Source organism: Vanessa tameamea, chromosome 11 (assembly GCF_037043105.1).
Source record: "Vanessa tameamea isolate UH-Manoa-2023 chromosome 11, ilVanTame1 primary haplotype, whole genome shotgun sequence".
NCBI lineage: Eukaryota > Metazoa > Arthropoda > Insecta > Lepidoptera > Nymphalidae > Vanessa > Vanessa tameamea.
The window spans coordinates 3870200-3883458 of record NC_087319.1 but is presented as its reverse complement, the minus strand read 5'-3'; the positions used below and the strand labels follow the sequence as shown (position 1 = coordinate 3883458).

The following is a 13259-nucleotide window of genomic DNA, read 5'->3' as shown; positions in this document are numbered from 1 at the left end:
ATTAATACATTACAGTGAAATAATAATATATTTAAAATAAAATAATGTGCAGTACCTGGTAGCTAACAAGCATACATATATGTATGTATCTCGTTAGATATAAATTATATATAAAATTAAACTAAAATTCTCTCGAACTAGATACAACATTAAAGTGCAAGATAGTATTGTGTAGTCGGAGATGTGATCATATTTACGAAGACCATATATGAAACGAATGCAAAGATTTTGAAGACGCTCAAGCTTGTTTAATTGCTCCTCTTTTAAGTCAACATAGCAAGTGTCAGCATAATCGAGAATTGGTAATATGAGGCTCTGTGCAAGCGAAATTTTAGTGGGAATTGGTAGAAAGTTTCGCAACCTTCGGAGCGAACCTACAGCAGAAAACATTTTTTTACTTAAGTTACTTATATGTGGTTCCCACAATAAATGTTGATCAAAAATAACCCCTAATTTTTTACAATTTGTGCTAAACGGTATGTCAACATTATCCAAGCGAACAGTGGGTAAGTCAGAAAAATAAATGCGCGATATTAATGTAGAACTCCCGATGCTTAAAACTTGGGTTTTTGTAGGGTTTACCTTTAATCCAAAAGATTTTGACCATTTAGCAATTTTATCTAAATTGTCATTCACTAAATAAATAGTTTTAGCTAAATCCGAAACTTAGTGAGTAGATTTGAAGATCGTCTGCATACAAGTGGCAGAGAGATGTAATATGAGAGGAGAAACAAGAGAGGGGATAACACGCCACCCTGCGGCACGCCAGCAGTTATAGGAGACCAGTTAGAGAAAGAACCGTTAACTCCAACACGCTGCCGACGCCCACGCAGGTAAGAATGAAACCAATCAATTACTTGTGGAGATATGTTAAGAGAACCGAGGACAGCAAGAAGGATATCAAAGTCCACGGTGTTGAAGGCATTACTAAAATCTAATAATGTCAGCACCGTAACTTGTTGATTGTCCATTCCAAGCCTAATATCATCAGAAACCTTGATCAAAGCAGTAGTCGTACTGTGACCAGGTCGGAAGCCAGATTGTAAAGGATTCAGAAGGATATTTCTGGAAAGGAAATAATTTAATTGTGTATGGATGAGACGTTCAAGTACTTTCGAAAGAAAGGTAAGATAGAAATGGGACGATAATCAGAATAAGAAGATAGATTTGCTTTTTTTGGAAGAGGTATAATTTGAGCGTCCTTCCAGGAATCAGGATATTCACCAGTATTAATGGAAAGGTTAAAAATGGAAGTGATAATAGGAGAAATAATGTCCAGGGTAGGAACGATCATTTTACGACTAATGCAATCCGATCCAATATCGTCAGAATCAATTGCCAGGATATTCTTCTTAACATCACACTCAGTAAATTGATTAAAGACAAAAGCAGGAAAGTCAGGAGTGGATTTAGCTGAAATTTCATTTAAAGTGTTATACTTAGTAGTGGTATCAAAGGTTTCAGAACAAGAGAAATGCTCATTGAGCCTATTTAAATTAAAATTGGAAGAATTTACACTTTGAGTAGCTTTTCCAACTCCTAAAGACTTGAGCAATTTCCAGATTCTTCCACTTTAGAAACAGATTTATGAATGTGGCATCGTTGACTGTCTCTACACATCATGTTGCAACGATTTCTCACCTTTATATATTTTATACGGTTGTTTTCAGTTGGATTAGTTTTATATTTTAATTTGGCCCGATTTTTTTTTCTTGAAATAGTCTAATTTCTTGAGTAAGCCAAGGCGCTGGAAGGTGTTTTATTCGGACCGGTCGAATTGGTGCGTGGACATCATATAAGTTAGTTAAGTAGGAGTTAAAAACCTTGACCTGCTCGTTGACGGATTTGCAATTGAAGACTTCAGCCCAGTCAAGCTTAAGAGCATCTTCCCTTAGAGCATTCAAGTCTCCACCAAAATTACGCTGCAGAATAATTCTTGATTTGGCTTTAGGTGGTTGTAAATTATAGGATAGATAGAGTAAATCGTGATAGGAAAAAGCAAGAGCAGAGCACTGACCATATTTTATAACATGGTCAATGGAAGAGACAATAATTAGATCAAGAAGAGAAGGAGTACAGTTAGGAAAAGTGTTAGTAGCATCCAAAGGTAAAATTTTCAAATCAGCTCCATTTACGAGAGATTTCAAACGTGAAGCATGATGATCGTCTTTTATAAGACAGGTATTAAAGTCACCTATAATCAGAGTATGATTATACAAAGGCTTATATTGCTCTAAATTTTTTTCAAATGAGAAAAAGTAGTCAACTGTGAGGCAATATAAAACTCCCAATAATAGCTTGGCATGGCCAAAAATAACTTCGATAAAAAGTTATTCAGGACCTACAGTTCTTTGGGTTTGCGACAGGTCAATAATAGAAAAAGGAATGTGGGTACGAAGGTATATTACAACACCACCACCTTGTCGGCCTACACGATCGTTCCGAATTAGATTGAAGCCAGGTAGCGAGAAGGAGACCGACGGCAAGGCTTTAGCCATGTCTCAGATACAAGGATAGCGTGAATATTTTTACAATCAAAGGAAGACAACATATCAGGATAGTGTTCAAGAATACTCTGTGCGTTAATATGAATTACATTGAACTTTTTTAAGCTATCAGCGAAATTAAAATTAAGAGTTTCACTAAGCGAGGGAATACTATAAAAACTATCATTGCTGCTAAATGCATCAGAAATGGTACTGCAGGGAGAAAAAGACAGAAAGGTATTGTCTGCGTCTTCGTTAAAGCAAGACATAGTGTATAATTAGGAAAAATATAAATATAAAAACAAGATCGAATAAACAAAAAAAAAATGTAGAACATAATAATAAAAATAACTAAATATTATAATAATTATTATATATGTATATAATAAAAATAAGTATACGAAAAAAAAAAAAAAAAATTAATAATAAAATAAAAATGTAAAAATAATAAAATAAGACAATATTAAAACTCACACCCACCGGCTGCTTTGGAATTCACAATAAGAAAATTAAAGAATGAAAATAAAAACATATCTACAAAACACTCATAATCTGACAACAACATTGATATTTTTTTTAGATAAAAAATTAAATAATAATTACTTTCTACGTGCCACTGTGTCGCTTATTATGTGAATAAATTGCAATGTAATAAAGTAATTCTGAGAATAGTTTTGTAATCAATGGGAAGATTTTAATTAAACCAAGTGTTTATTTTAGACGAGTATATCTGTTTCAATTATTTGTAATTTAATGAACGAATGCACAGAATCGTTTCGTTTTAGCGTTACACGTTAAAAAAATAACTTCAACTCAACTCGACTTTTTTGAGTTATGTTTCATAGTTCAAAATAATTGCTTCGAGAATTTTAAAACCCTCGTCATCTTCAAAGAAGATTTTAAAATATTCATAAATATAGTTTAAGTATTGATCACGATGTATTGACATTGTAATAGATTGGTATAGTATACATATACCTACAATAAGACATGTAACATATTACGTAATGGATTGTCACAAAAAGAAGCTTCATTACAGTGTGAGTGACAATTTAATGACGTGACGTGTTAGTTCATTGTGCAATTGTAGGAGTTATTAAAAGTTAACAACTAATGAATAGAGACTTGATGAATAGTCGGTTTCGTAAGTTTGAAGTTTGTTTGAATTGAGATCATCAGTCGATTTCTGTATGGATCCAGTTGTATTCAATACAACTGCAGTTGCTTATTAATAGATTAAGTTGATTTACAAATAAATGGAAATGAAATTGTTACACTCGATGTATGTACGAAAACAAAATACCTTGACACGTTTTGTATGGCTGCCATCGGTCATATTAATTGTCTAATTTGTGACGCTGATGTTATATTATTTTACGAATATAGAGGAGTCATTTGAGGAATTGGAGTTTTTGTTCGCAATGTTTATTTATAAGTACACAGTATTCAAATTAGATATACATTAGATGTTTTTTGTTAATCATTTAGGTAAATAGACTGACAAATGAGCCAGCTGATGGTAAGTGATCATAGCTACCCAAAGACATTAGTATTATAAGAAGTATTAATAGTTTCTTATTGCTATGCGCCACCAACTTTGGAATTGAGATATTATGTCCTTTGTGCCTGTAGTTATACTAGCGCCCGTACTCTTTTAATTACCCCACAAAAATACTCAGTATTGCTATTTGAAGGTAGAACACATCCAGAAATCACAACTCCAATTCACAACAAACTAAAATGCAGTTGCGTACCTTAGATTATAAAATAAAAGGCGGATAGAGAAATCAAAATATTATAGTGAAGCAACAAAAGCTAAAACAAAATCAAAAGCGAATATAAATTTATGGTAGTGTTTGTAGTAATTTAAAATTTGTTAATAATTAAAATGACAGCATTTTTTATGTATTTTATAACACAAAGACGTGTCATTTCGCACTGGACATGCATGCATTTAATTGTAGTTGCTTATAAATATAATTTATACGTATTCCTTGTCCATTTGCTTCGTTTCTTTAATGGCTCACTTATACCGCCTGAGATCAGATCAGATCTTGTATCTTAGTCGTAAAATGTCAAGCCGTTGTATCTTTTTAGACTAGATGAGATAAGTATACATTTGTGTTAACACATAGCTACTCTATAGAATATCCTATACTTATAGTATATGTGATTATTATGACAAAAAGTCATAATAATTACTTATACTATAAGTACCTACATAATTTTAAATATTAAAACATCATAAAACTGATGTTAATCAGAGCATGGCAGATTTTATTTCAATGAACTTAAGGGCCATGTATATGACACTATGATCTTGTTCTAACATAGTTATATTATTTTTGTGTAATTTATCGTGTGTCTTAGCTTTAGGATTTGTTCTATGCTTATGTTCAAATAATTTTAAAATGATTATAGCATGCATTTGGCTCAGCTATTAAAGAGATAAATATGTTAAATTAATGAAAAAGTTCGTTATTTCATGTGAAGTTATATAAAACTAAAAAGTAAAGAAGTACATTTTGCGAAAGTGTTTTTTTTTAATTTTGTTTATATAAGAGAGCATTGAACTTTACTTTCGATTCGGGCAAAATCAAAGTTTTTTTAGATACAAAATCAAATTTTTTTTAGATATTGTTTGATTTTACTAATTATTATTAAAAAGAAAATAAAAAAAATACTATTGTGTTTATATCTTTAAATTATATAACTTATGTAAAAATGCTTTATTTAAAATTTCTTCCTTCGTATATTGTTGCTTGTTATTTTTTTTATTGACAGTTAACAGTGCATTCTTAAGGTTTATAGTTGTTCTTTCGGATTAAACAATGAGTCATAACACCTTTCGTATTTTTATTGTCTGTGTTCACTAAGAAAGCTACCGGAATTCCAAAGACAAAGATTTTTTTTCGCGTGTTTCTATAACCATTGTCTTGGCGAAGGAACCGGATATGTATATTACATAAATTTAATTTTATAAAACATGATGTTATGCGCCTGTGTTTTTTTTTTACACAATAAATTGTTTTCAAAATAAGATTCCAATCAATTTTTTTAAGAAACTTCACCAAATATATATTTTTATTAAATATTTTAATTTAATTCAAAACAAGAAAGTATCGAACCTTAGGCTGTTTAGTAAAATACTTTTGCCTAGACCAGTTATAATTAACACTTTATGTTACGTCACAAAGATAAACAGTGATGATGAGGCATAATAAAACTAAATGTAAGGTACGCTCAAAGAATTAAGGGATAGACACGTAAAGTTAAGTAAGAATATTATTCACAGCCAAATAAAAATAAGAAAATATATATTTGGGAAGTATATGTATATTAAGATATTTAATTAAAACATGTCGCTTCTATTCATAGACGAGTTTCAATGTTGCTCTTACATTTTAGAGTTGCAGGTAAAGATCAATTGTACGTTAAATGGATTTTTGTGTCAATACAAAAAGCCTTCATTACTCTAATGTCAAGTGAAAAAACGGTGAAGATTGACAATTTACAACAGACTGCAATTTCAAATAGCATCATTCAATAGATATTTGTGCAGGTTGGACTTCGATTGTAATTGTATTGGCTAGTATTCTAAAATTGAAATTGATTTCATGAAGATGATAAGATTAATTGCAAAATGATCAAGGTCATACAATAATCTCATAAATAATATCGAATAACTCATTAATAAAAAACGCGTATTGTTCAAAGTCATATAGTATAAAACAATACCATAATAACTTTATTTATCAATTGTGTATTTATAGTTCATATATTATAATTAAAATTGTTTTATACAATGATTTCTAATTATATTATTACGCTTAAAAATAGAATTGCTATTAAAGCATTCACTCAAATATTTTATGAGAACAATGACGATTTGTGTCGGTTTATTGTTATGTAATACATAGACGTGTCCGTGTTTTTGGTTCCTTTTCAATATTTTTTAATTGGCTTTATTTTTGATCTGCTTGCTGCTTGTTTAATTCTTATGAGAATTAAAAAAAAAGTAAGATGAGTTGAGATACTGGTTTGTCAACTCAAATCAAATCAAAATATACTTTATTCAAGTAGGCTTTTGCAAGCACTTTTGAATCGTCATTTAACAAACTATTTAAAGTAAAGCTAACACCAGTTCGGAATGTAGATTCTACCGAGAAGAACCGGCAAGAAACTCAGTAGTTACTCTTTTTCAACCTTTAAAAATACAGTCATGTTAGTTAAATACAATTATATATGTATGTTATGTCTACTCTAACCGTTACTGTTGACAATATTTAAGATGTTTTTTAAATTTGCATTTCATTAATATATTTGTACTTTCAGTGAATGTATGATGAGCATTTTGTTTATTCCTTTATCTTGCTTTTTTATTTATTTCGAATATACAAATATTTACTAGTTCACTCAGAATTAGTTATTTGCAATGATTTTTTTTACTCTCTTAGCATATCATTATATTTTTAGAAGATTAATACTTATTATAATTACTTTAAGGTGCTGTGGTGCATTTGTAAAGTGATAAAAGTTCATTTTAAAATTCAGCGAGCGGCCTTACCTTGTGATTATGATATAAACTGTTTTAGATGACCCGAAGTATTCAAGTCACGTCTCCGAATGTTCTTTGTCAAATGTAGATATTTTTCTTCTGAGTTTTTATATTTAATGTAGACTTTATAAGGTATAGTATGTTTATTTTCTTAATATACAATCGCTACTCTATTTTTTATACTAGGTTTGAACAAAAACAATTCTCTTAAATATTTATTTAGAAAAGAACAATAAAAGACATACTATTTATTTAAAAATCATAGGCTAAAATTTTATAAAAAAAATTATTTTATTTATTTGTATATTAAATATTTTTTGGTTACTTGTTGTAATATATTATTTGCATTTTTAAATATTAACTTGAACAAGGTGGAATCAATATAATTCATTCTTAGATAAGACTTTCAGTTGGAAGGAATGGTAAGGGAGAAAAGAAAAATAAATTTTATGCAAAAATTATCACAATGGCTTTATTAAAGTATATAAATAGGTATACTGTGACTTAATATGGACATCTATTTACACATTATTTACATAATTCACATATTCTACAGCAGTCTTATAGAATTTATTTACACCAACTTCACGAAATAAAAGTCCACTTTAATGGCTTGGAATTACAAAAATAGATTAAAATCTTAATTATTTGGTAAAGCGCGATGCAATTATAACAATTTACACAAGAAGCTTCGTTTATATGATTTTAATATTAACATTAAGAAGCGTAGACTAGACAAGGTAAGCTTGACCTGAATGCTGTGTATCAATTATAGGAGGAGGCGGCCAGTGCCTGAACTCTCGCCTACGATTGGGATTACTTCCACCTAATTCTAATGATGAGTAATCTGAATCGATGGATGAATAAATATGATCTGATGGTGGTCTACCATCTGATCCATTCAAAGGCTGTGGATGTTGAGGACGACCTTCTATACATTCAGGAGTTGCATTCACGGTATTGCCAGACCCTCTAATTTTTTCAGTAAAAGAAAACGATCTCATTGTACCGTTTTGGACACCGCTTCTCATTGTATATGAGTTGATATTATTTCTAAAGCTAGACGATTTAGATTTGTATCGCCGGTCAGGCATTGCATAGCGTAACTTCTCCCAAAATTTATTTTGACCCCATTTTATTCTTAAACCGGTTTTTAAATATGGCCTCAAATCGGGGTCACATTCTGCTTCGTTTAAGACAGAACTGTCTTCAATGAGAACTAATGTATAAATTCTAGTTTTAAGTATATCATGTAGTGCTTGTCTAAATTCATAGCGAGACCATTCGGTTTCTAAGAAATTTCTCGTTAAGACAATAAGTATGCGCTTGGACGCTTCTGCCGCTTCTGGGAGCGGTAATGTATATTGCATATAAGCTACGCCATGTTGAGGTATATCACGATAATGTAGGCAGAGATGATACGAGGGATTTCCATTTTCCAATTCGGCTGCGAGGGTTTGTATGACAAAATCATCATCTTTAGGGCTATAGCATACGTAAGCATCGTATAATTTGTCCGTTTCATCATAGCCTCCGTTAAATGGAAAAAATCGAATGCCACAACTCGTATAGAGCCATATGCGTATCGTGTCTCTAAATAAGAAAACAATAAGTGTAGAAAGTAAGATTAACATGAATCCCGTAAATGACGTGACCATCATAGGTAAATAGTTAGACATTATCATATTATCAATTCCAGATTCACTTGCATAATAGTCACTGCATATAGTACCGTTAAGGTTCAATTCTTTTCTTTGTGATGAAGGGCTGCCTATATTCGCACACCATACATCTGCAATGTCATTGATTTTAGCAACATTTTCTGATATAAAAGCTGTAAATCTTTGCAAATATCTACATTTGCAAGACCACATATTATTGCCGATCGAAAGACTGTTTAAGTTTTTATTTAATGTTAAACTCCAAATGGAGAATTCGACTAATCTGTTTCCATCTATCCTTAAAATTTTCAATGAGATCAGATGTGAAAAAGTCGTGTTAACAATATGACTAATGAAATTATCTTGTAAATAGAGTTCGCTTAGTTGAGTCAAATGTTCGAACTCGTATCCATTTAAATGTTCAAGCTTATTATTACCAAGATGCAATATCACGAGTGAAGATAAGCCAGCAAATGTTCTATTATGTAAGTTTTCAACTTTACTCGAATTTACATAAAGCGATCTCATATTTTTTCTGCCTATGAATGCATAATTTTGCAATTCTTTAAAGTCATTCCCATCTAAATATACCTCGGTTGCATCCATAGGAATTTTTTCTGGTATTTCGACAGCACTTTGACTGGAACAATCGACTACATTCGTATGCCAAGTCGGATCGTGGTAACAAGAACAGTTATTGGGGCAAGTCATTTGGCAATCGCATGCGACATAATCGCAACAGTGGCATAGCGTGAAACAATGGGTTTCATATGTGCACAAGAAATCTGTTGATTTTAAGTTGCTTAAAGGTATATGTGTAACACCTCTAGTATGAGTCATTTTACATAAAACATTCTCAAGATCCATAATTCTGGGATATTGTCTCGTGGCAGTCATATTGTTTATTAAAGGCAACCACTCCATTGAACAATCGCAATCAAACGGATTTCCTCCTATGTAGAACTCTGGCAACGACTTATTCGAGGGGACTGGCGATAACCGGAGGCTGTTGATATCTAAATGAGATATCTCATTTGCGTAAATATCAACTCTGGTTAGATTGCGCTTCTCTATAAATGTATTTACTTGGATGTTGTTAATGTGGTTATTGTTTATAAATAACAGTTCTACACTATTTGGAATTGCTAACGGAGATATTTCTACAATACGGTTATGACTGACATCCAATGTTTTTATTCGAATTTCATCTTGAATTTTATAGTAATTTCCTAAGTGCTCGATAAAATTACCGTGAATATCTAACCATTTTAAATTACCCGGTATAAACGCGTAGTCAAACCAAACCAAGTGATTTTCTGATAGGTTGAGCCAAAGCAAACTCAAAACAGCCGAGAACACTCCATTAATATCGGATATAAAATTACCATCTAATCGTATGGCTTCTAATTGCTTATTTCTTTGAAAGCTTCCTCTCTCCACAGCCTGTATTTTATTTTTTGCTAAATTTAATACTTGAAGACTCGGTAAGTCCCAAAACATACCTACACTAAGGTTTCCGATCTGATTATCAATTAGTCTCAAGCCTGTTAATTGATCTAAATTTTTAAAAGATCCATTTTTTATATCTGATATTTGATTTTCTCCTATATCTAAAGTTTTTAAAAGCGATAACTCCCAAATTGCTTTAGGAACATCTATTAATTGATTGGAACTCAAGTCTAATTCCTTCAAATCTGAACAATTCTTAAAAGCCTTTGTATCAATGGTTATTAAAAGGTTATTATTTAAATTTAATTTACTAAGAACAAATAGTCCATTGAAAAGATATTCGTCAATCGTATGCAATCGATTTTCGGCTAAATTTAAAGTATGCAAATTATACAATGGTAAAAATGTATTCTCTTCAATATATCCAATTGAATTATTTCTTAAATCTAATATTTGAAGAAAGAACAAATCTTTAAATGTCTTACCATCTATCCTTGTCAAAGCGTTATTGAATAAATTCAGAATGACTAAGCGTATAAGACCAATAAATGTTCCGCCGTCGATGTGAGCGCTTGAGAGTTGATTATTCGATAAATCTAATACAAGCAGCTGTTCTAATCGGTGGAAAACGCCTCTGGCTAATTCAAATAGCAGGTTATTATTTAGATATATTTCTCGTAACTCTTTCGTGTTGGTGAACGTGCCCTCAGGTATTAACTGCAGATTATTATAGGAAACATTTAAAATACGTAATGATATTAGTCCATTAAATATTTCACTAGAGATATCACTTATATTATTATGCTGTAATTTGAGTTCTTGTAGTCGCCGAAGATTTGAAATTTCTGAATCCTCACTTAAGGATTTAATTTCATTATGACTAATATCTAAACTTCTAAGCCCTGAACCACAATTTTGTCCAAAGCCTAAACGATCAATATTTTTTATTTTATTATAAGTAACATTTAATATTTGTAAATTATCTAACGCACAAAATACATCTGATGGTATAACTTTGAGATTATTTTGTCCTAAATCAAGAGTCTGTAATTCACGTAGACCGTTAAAAGTTCCAAGTGAAAGTTCCAAATTTTTATTCGGGCTCCAATCGTAGTTCTTAGATCCTATCGATAACTTTTTCAGTTCACGTAATCCTTCAAAAGCGTTGCCTGGTATACGAAGAAGTTTGCAGTTTACAAGCGTTAGTTCCTCTAACGTTATAAATCTTTGAAAATAGTTTGCTTCAAGATAGCTTTCAAAAAGTAGTAGTTGGTTGCACTCAACAGTTAAACGTTTTGTACTTTCTGAAGGTGCTGATACAAGATTTGATGCATTGTTTTCGAGTGTTCGTATATGGCACACAGTTGCTCCTTTATCACCATTGAAATCTCTCCTACAATTATCCAAACCTCTCGGAACATACGCGGCAATTACACCCAAAGTCACTAACAAAAAAGTCAGCAATTGAAACATTTTCTACATACATTTGTATTTAAACAAAATTAAATTTTTGTTCATTCACTTATTAATTACACTGTTTATTATTTTGTTCAAATTCACTGGTATATTATTTATTCACTTCACTAGTCAATGTTTACGTTGTAACGTATGTACGATGTACAAATGGAGGCCACGCGAGCGCGTGCCTTCCTCATCGTGGCTTTTGTCCGACTGGCGAGCGGTTCGGCATGACGGCATCAGTAGTAGCGGGAGAGAGTGGTGGTGTGCTCTACGCCGCCCCTCTGACTCTACGCCCCCCCGCACCCTATCGTCCCCACATAGTTACACGTTGCATGGCGCCACTTGCGCGCCCGAGCGCTCTCGCACAATTATGTAATGTTTTCTTAATCGAGCTACCGCGTATCGGTTTAAAAAAGGAAACGCGTGACTCAGAAATAATAAATAACAGAAAAAATAATAAAAAGAATATTTGTATGTTTTCGATTCGAATGTGATCGAACGAATTAATTTATAATTTTTAAAAAACATAAAATTATTGATTTTTCATATTTATAGAATAAACAATTAAATAAAATACAGTTCGGTAAATTTTATAAATAACCATTAAATAAAAGAGAACATCAAAGTGGCAATCAATCAAGGAAACAGTGGAGGTATTTTTTCGGGCACCCTTAATTCTTTTTGTCGTATCTTATTGAATTCCCCACTCACATACTTTGGTAAGGATACCCAATAAAGCTTGTTTGGTGCCATGTGTCCCTCCACATATTTTTGTGTAAAGTAGCGCTTAGAATTTTCAAATAGAACTAACTGCTGTCTTGTTTACGAATTCCAGTATGTTGTATAGGTTTGAAAAAGATGAAATGCTGGAAGAGTGGTTTCGTAAAGTCCTTTATTTTGTAAAAGTAAGATATCGAAATTTCTGTGATAATATTTGCATTAAAGTATTATCACAGAAAAAAATTAAAAAATATAGTGTTCAAGTATCACATCCTATTTGACAGTTGATTAAGTCTACTAAGTATGTTTAAATATGTTTCACGTAACACAAAATTTATTCTTTAATTTTTTTTTAATATCATTGTCGTTGATATTGGGTTAAGGATTAAAATTAATTATAATCGTAATTATATTTTTAAGCTGTATTTAATCATTGTTATATTGTAGTGATATGTTATAGTGTAGTAATTTGAAATTAAAAATACTTTGAAATGTCATAATATTTGATCATATTGTCATATAAGAAGAAAAAAATTCCCCTTGTTCGAGGACTGAAAAACGATGCCACTGTGAGCGTTGAAAGATAACAAAAACTCTGTCACATTAAACGAGAAGTTTCGCCACTTAAGTGATAAAACACGGAGACAACCTAAAAACACTTCAAGTAGTGTGATATCCTTAATATTAATGTCTTTTGGCTCGGCATCTTGTATCAAAACTTTTAGATGTCGAGAGTTCTTACAGCTAGCTTGATAAATGACTTCTCTCACTTTCATGAAAGTTGTTCGTGTATTTTTTCACTATATCTGAAGGCTGCGACAAGGTTAGGAGGACGTGCTTCGAGTATTGATGATGAGTCCCTAACACGGCTATCTTCTTCCGTCTTCGCAATAAGAATACCTTTATCTACTAACTTCAGAAAGT

The 13259-nt window shown here is 31.5% G+C and overlaps 1 protein-coding gene across 1 annotated transcript; it reads right to left on the bottom strand.

The window, feature by feature from the left end:
* Window positions 1-7489: 7489 nt before the first annotated feature.
* Window positions 7490-11852, bottom strand: LOC113400845 (toll-like receptor 7). Its single transcript, XM_026640516.2, has one exon. It carries the CDS (start codon window positions 11625-11627, stop codon window positions 7776-7778), a length of 3852 nt encoding a protein of 1283 aa, XP_026496301.2. The 5' UTR covers window positions 11628-11852; the 3' UTR covers window positions 7490-7775.
* Between the last annotated feature and the right edge of the window lie 1407 nt (window positions 11853-13259).